The sequence below is a fragment of the Rhinopithecus bieti genome, unplaced genomic scaffold (genome assembly GCF_001698545.2).
Source record: "Rhinopithecus bieti isolate Rb0 unplaced genomic scaffold, ASM169854v2 scaffold_6708, whole genome shotgun sequence".
Classification (NCBI taxonomy): Eukaryota; Metazoa; Chordata; class Mammalia; order Primates; family Cercopithecidae; genus Rhinopithecus; species Rhinopithecus bieti.
This window is the reverse complement of record NW_016806329.1, coordinates 5,134,545-5,141,645: the sequence shown is the minus strand read 5'-3', so window position 1 is coordinate 5,141,645 and position 7,101 is coordinate 5,134,545. Positions and strand designations below refer to the sequence as shown.

General features: G+C 38.1%; 1 protein-coding gene across 3 annotated transcripts in view; it reads left to right on the top strand.

The window, feature by feature from the left end:
- Positions 1-7,101, top strand: part of SMARCAD1 (SNF2 related chromatin remodeling ATPase with DExD box 1) — an 87,591-nt gene that overhangs the window by 18,077 nt on the left and 62,413 nt on the right. For all 3 annotated transcript variants that reach the window (XM_017875507.1, XM_017875506.1, XM_017875508.1), the window contains one exon: positions 2,848-3,025. In XM_017875507.1, the coding sequence (XP_017730996.1) occupies positions 2,848-3,025 (178 nt within the window). The remainder of the gene's footprint in view (positions 1-2,847; positions 3,026-7,101) is intronic.

Genomic DNA, 7,101 nt, shown 5'->3' with positions numbered 1-7,101 from the left:
CTCGATCTCCTGACCTCGTGATCCGCCCGTCTCGGCCTCCCAAAGTGCTGGGATTACAGGCTTGAGCCACCGCGCCCGGCCGTTTTTTGTATTTTTTTTTTAGTAGAGACGGGGTTTCACCGTGTTAGCCAGGATGGTCTCGATCTCGTGACTTAGTGATCCACCCGTCTCGGCCTCCCAAAGTGCTGGGATTATAGGCTTGAGCCACCGCGCCCGGCCTTTTTTCTTTATTTTTAAGTAGAGACGAGGTTTCACCACCTTGGCCAGGTTGATCTTGAACTCCTGACCTCAGGTGATCCACCCACCTCGGCCTCCTCAAGTGCTGGGATTACAGGCATGAGCCACCGCACCCAGCGTCTCATAGCCTTTCTGAAGTGTCAGAAAGTAGGACTATCGTTTAAGTGTTCAATTGACATGCATTAGCTTTAGTTCCCATTTTTGATACAGTAAAGATCTAAATTTTTAGTTATATGTATTTTTAGATTTGTGATTATCAGGAACACTTTGTAAAATCAGAGTCTAGAGTACCTCTGTACTTACTATATAGGAGTTTGGACTGTAATTTTGTTACTTTGTATATGATGATTATATGTAGGTTTCTTCATGTTTATCGCAATTAACATGGCTGTGACTTACTCCAATACAGAGTTGTTTGCTCAACTTGCATGCGATGTTTATAAAATTGTTCCTTTGGGAAAAAGTATGATTTGCTTTTTGCTATTGTTCCTAGGACTTCTTTGTAGGAAATAGAGAAATGTTTGTGTTTTGGTTCTCTCCAGAGCAGATAGTAGTTGTGTAATACTTGGTTATTGTTACAGGTTGTGTATCCCTTATCTGAAGTTCTTGGGACCAGAAATGTTTCTCATTTTAGATTTTGGAATATTTGCATATACATAATGAGATTGGGAATGGAACCCAAGTCTAAACACAACTGATCTGTATTTCACATACACCAAGTTTGTGCATGAAACAAAGTTTTTACAGCATTTTTGATTATATGAGATCAGATGTGGAGTTTTCCACTCTTGGAGTCATGTCAGTGCTCAAAAGATTTCAGATTTTAGAACATTTTTTATTTCGGGTTTTTGGATCAGGATGTTCAATCTGTATTTACAGATATGGCTCGTGAGCCTCAGTAATGATCATTATAATTTAGTGTTACAATTTAATGGAGGTGACTAAGAGTTTTAGGGTATAACAGTTCAGACTTTTAGACTTGGATTTCAGATCTACTTTCTCCTGTATGACTTTGAGCAAGTTGCTTTTTCTCTCAGGGTTTATTTCTCTCATGAGGGATATGTGTCCCTCATGATTATTGTAAGGATTAAATGTTTGTTATATTTGAAGACTTGATAATGACCTACGAGAGAGTTAATGACAGCTATCATTTTTAACCTTTGAACTAAAGATTCAACTGGTTATTGCTTTTTAAAATTAATTTCCCAGACTAGGCACTATGTTTACTTTAATATGACTCCCTTCAATCTGATCCTTTCCTCCTAAAATATGTAAGGGTAAATGGTGGTTTTATTGGGAAAAGGGAAAGTAATATTGGAATTCACCCCTTGGAGAGAAGAGATCTTGGTGCAATACTTTATTGACCTGTTTTGAACAGACAGATGATACCAGTCACACTAGTTTTCTAGAACTTCCATAACAAAATGCTACAGATTCAGTGACTTAAATTTATTTTTCACAATTCTGGAGCTTAGAAGTCCAAGATCAACTTGGCATGTGTTTTCTTCTTAGGCTTCTTGGCTTGTAAAGTGATCTCTTGCCTGCCTTGTCTTCAAATGGCCTTTCCTTCTTTTGCATCCCTGGTGTCTTGCTCTGTCGCCCAGGCTGGAGTACAGTGGCCAGATCTCGGCTCACTGCAAGCTCCGCCTCCCAGGTTCACGCCATTCTCCTGCCTCAGCCTCCCTAGCAGCTGGGACTACAGGCGCCCGCCACCATGCCCGGCTAATTTTCTGTATTTTCAGTAGAGACGGGGTTTCACCATGTTAGCCAGGATGGTCTCGATCTCCTGACCTCGTGATCCACCCGTCTCGGCCTCCCAAAGTGCTGGGATTGCAGGCTTGAGCCACCGCGCCCAGCCTCCCTTTTCTTAAAAGGACATCAATCATATTGGACTCACAGCTCATCCTGTAGGCCTCATTTTAACGTAATCTTTTTGAGGGTCCAATCTCCAAATACAGTCACAAAGAATAGGGCCCACATGACCTCAATTAAACCTTAATTACCTTTTTAGAGGCCTTATCTCCAAATACAATTACATTTTGAGGTATGGTGATTGGGACTTATGAATGATGGGGAGGAGTACACAGTTCAGCCCATACACCACGTAAACATAAGAGCTAATGTTTATGGGATGCTGGCTATGTGCCAATTACTGAACTAAATGCTTTGCATATATAATCAGATTTTATATGCATATTAACTTTGTGATTATTAGTATCTGTTTTACAGAGGAGGAAATCAAGGCTTAGAGAACTTAATAAGATGAAGAGCTGGGATTTAAATCTTTTGGGCTATGGTGTTCATGCTGTCTCAAGCAAAACCTAAGTGCTACAAAATAAAAGCACAAGAGAGAAGGATTAGAATATAAAACACAAACCTGTGTTTATTTTGCAATTTCCAGTGAAGTCGTGTTAGTAAACAACCTGTGAAACAGAAAATTTAACACCAGCCCTGGTTGGCGATTAAGTTTTTTCTTTAAAAGTGGTGGGAATTTTGGTTTTAGATTGGAAACAATGAATGAAATGTGAGATTTTAGCACATGATTGTAATTAACAACAGATTTATTTTCCAGTTGCTCAAAACATTTTTCTCCTTTTTATTCTCTTGCAGAAGATTCTAGTGTTCCAGAAACTCCAGATAATGAGAGAAAAGCAAGTATACCATATTTCAAAAATCAAAGAGGAATACAGTATATTGATTTGTCTTCTGATAGTGAAGATGTCATTTCCCCAAATTGCTCCAATACAGTTCAAGAGAAAGCATTCAGCAAAGATACAGTGATTATTGTGTAAGCCGATTAATAATTTTATTGTATTTGCATGTGTATGAGATTTTCCAAGGAAAACCCTATCTAATTTGAGATATTTTGGTGACTTCCCTTTTTTTTTTTTGCCCTGCCTGCCTTTCTTGGCCACATCTTGGTTATTTTCTCTAACTTACAGACGTGGAGAGGTACAATGTGTGTGTTTTCTGGATAACAGTGATTTTTTTGGGGGGGGAGGTGCGGTTAACAGTGATTTTGAGAACAGATACTTAATTTCCTTATTATAGAAGTTTAAAAGAATTATTTAGTACCTTTGATCACATATAACTGCTTTATGATTTATTCTTCAGTCCATGAATCAAGTCATTTTAACATGTTTATTGGAAACACTCTGAGCTAGACACAGTTTTATGATTAGGAATATAACAGTGAACAAACAGTATCCTTTCTGCCCTCACAGCAGCTTCCTTTCTGCCCTCACACAGCTTATATTCTAGTCAGGTAGAAAAGTAATAAATAAAAGATGTAGTACGTCAAAAGATAAGTATTATGGGCAAAGGGAAGAGGAATAGGGAGCTAGGGTCAGGGAATGGTTTCTTTTTTTTTTCTTTTTTTCTAGACATGGGGTCTTGTTGTGTTGACCAGGCTGCTCTCGGACTCCTGGCCTCAAGCACTCATGCCGTCTCGACCTCCCAAAGTGCTGGGATTACAGGCGTTAGACACTACACCTGGCTCGAGGGTCAGGCAATGGTTTTTAAAGAGCATGGTCAGAAAAGCCTCAATTGAGAAGACAGTGCTTGATTAAGAAGACAGTGCCAGAACAAAGACATAAAGGGGGTGAGAAAGTGAACCATGTAGATGTGGGGGAAAGAGTATTCCAGGCATTGGGAATATCTTGTTCAGTGACTGTATTATGCCTGGTGTTTTGAGGGAGGGACATGATGCAGAGTGAAGGATCTGAAGTCATATTGTAAAGGATGAGATGAAGGATGGGCTTCATCACATTAGTTCCATAGGCTGTTTGGTTTTTATTCTGACTGAGATGGGAATTCCTGGGAGAATATTGAACAGAGAGGTAAAATTATCTGAGTTAGATGTTTAGAAGGTCTTAATGACTGTAAGGGAGCGGTAGTAAAAGCATAAATATTGTTGTAATAAGCCATCAAAAAATGATGGAGACGTAGATGAGGCTAGTGCCTGTGGGAGGGATAATAAATGGTTAGATTCTGGAATATATTTTGAAGGTGAAGCAAGAGAGGATTTGTTGCTGGGGATCATGTGGATTGGGAGATAAAGGAGTCAAGGGTCATCCTAAGATTTTTGGACTGAGCGTACTGGAAGGATGGAGTTACTAGGTACTCAGATAAAGGTGGCTTTCTGGTGTGGGTGGGCAAACACCTTTTGAAGGAAAGTTAGCAATTCATTCTTGAACGTGCTGTGATTGAGAACACTCCTAGACATCTGAATAGAGATGTCAAGTAGGTATAATTAGGTTTGGGACATTTGAGTTCTGGGGAGAGATTACATGTCTGAATTTACTAGTTGACAGAGTATTGGTTTGCTATTTAAAGCCATATGATTAGATGAAATCAGTGTAAGGAACACTAGTACAGTATAGCTGAAGAAGGGAAGTCCTCTTGGTTGAAATACTGAGGCTAGGGGAACTCTGGATTTTTAGGGTCAGGGAGATGAGAAGAAACTTGTAGAAGGTTCTAAGAAGGAGCAGCCATTGAGGTAAAAGGCTACACAGTCTTGTAGAAGTTAAGTGAAGATAAACTGTTGTAAGAAAGAACAGGAGATCATGACTGTCTACTTCTGATAAGATGAGGACTTCATCTTAAAATGAACTTTTCACATGAAGCTGTGATAAACATGCCTCATTCTGAAATTTACTCCAAGATAAAATGTAGGGAAGATCCTGCATGGTTAACCCTGAGGAAAATTGGCATATTTTGGGAAAATTGTAGAAAAGTTGCAAAAAAGTAATGCATTATCAACTCCCACAGTCTTTTCAGAATTACCCATTGATAGCATTTTCCCACAATTGCATTATCACTCTCTTCGTAAACAGCAATTATTACTGAACACTTTGCCTGTAGTATTTTCTCATTTATCTCCTAAAAACAAGGTCATTCATTCATTTGCATATTAACAGTAATATTTCAAACCCAGAAATACCAGTTAACACTAGTATAATACTATTATCTTATACACATTTCATATTTCATTTTGCCAGTTATACCAATAATGTCCTTTAGAGCCTTGCTACTCAAAATACTGATTTATAAATGAGGAATATGTCTTAAAATGCAAATCAGGTACTGATTCCTTCACCAAGAATATCTTGCGGTGAAAAAAAAAAGACAACTGAACTAAGCAATGTGCTCAGTAACGTAGTTGTTTACGTTCTGTTGCTTGTTCCTTATGTTGTCATGGACAGACTACAGTTGGAGAACTAGCAGTCAGTCCCTGGACCGTATTTTCAGTAGTACTTTGTAGTAATTTTTTTTTTTACATTGGATTTAGTTTGTCATGTCTCTTTAAACTCATTTACTCTGAAACTGTTTCTCAGTCTTTTTTGTTTCTCAGGATACTGACCCTTGAAGATAATAGTCCAGGCTTTTTTAGGATTTTTCTAAATTTGGATTTAACTAATGTTTCTTCATGGTTAAATTTAGGTTAAGTGGAAAGGATAGCACATACTACTACCTAAATGATCTTGTGTCCTCAGTGTGTCATATCACCCTGAGGCATGTGTCAGGAGGCACATGATATCCATTTGTCCCATTATTGCTGAACTTTGATGACTCAATTAACATGGCCCCTGCTAGGTTTTGTCTATCAAGTTACCATTTTTCCCTTTGTAATAAGTAAGTTATCTGTGGAGAGATACTTTGAGACTGGGTGATAGTCCTATTCCATAGCCAGCTTTCACTCAGTAGTTTTAGTATCTATTGATTTTTGCCTGATTAATTTATGATAATGATGGTTGCAAAATGGTGGTATACTAACCAGTGTTCTAGAACTTGTATTTGGTAGTCTGTAAAGAAATGTTCCCTTTTCTCCCCATTTACACATTTATTTATGTGGTACAATAAATATCAAAATGAAATTATAGATGTGTACTTATTCAGTGGTTTATAATTTATTACTGTTATTCTTCATTTTGGTGCACAAATTTCTCAGTTTTGACAGATGAGGGCCCCTTCAAACAGACTGTTGTGTTTGTGTGAGGGATTCCTATCATTTTCCTTTCTGGAAGAAGGTATTCCAGACTTGTACTTCTCCTACCTCAAGCCTGAAATTAAAATTAGCTATTTCTCCAAGTAGTTCTGGTTCTTTTTAGTAGGAAATGATGCTCGGAAATTGAGAAATTTGTTTTGTGTTCATTCTTTGCTGCTGATGAGGTAGGAATTAATGTCATTGCCCTTTCTGCAGAAGGACCTAGGAAATACTGGGGTGTAGGGGGTTGGAGTTAGGGAGAGAGAGAAGGAAATATGTGAAAATGTGTGTGTGTGTGTGTTTTTTAATCATTTGTTTATAATGATTCTGATAATTCTAATCTGTCACTACAGGGCTTTTCTTTGCCTCTTATTCTGTGTTGTCTTCTGACAGTGAGAACCCTGACTTCTACCAATGTCAGTGTATTTACTAATCTGCTCAGTCATCTAGTATGCATAAAATAGTTTTAGAATAGCTACACCCATACTACTTGACCATTAAGCCCACTAAGTAGAGTTTAAGATTTGTTTATAAGTTTTATTTTTGTCTTTAGATTGAGGGTATACAGTCAGTGCACTTGGATTATTAATTAGTTAATTTAAATGTTTTGGTATTCATTTGAAATACCATTAATTAGTTTGTATTCCTTTTAGGGTTTTTTACCTTGTTCTTTTCTTTTAAATTTTACTTTCAAATTTTTAAAATATGAATAAGATTCCAAAAATAAAAACTTTCTCACTGCAAGCTCCGCCTCCCGGGTTTACGCCATTCTCCTGCCTCAGCCTCCCGAGTAGCTGGGACTACAGGCGCCTGCCACCTCGCCCGGCTAGTTTTGTATTTTAGTAGAGACGGGGTTTCACCGTGTTAGCCAGGATGGT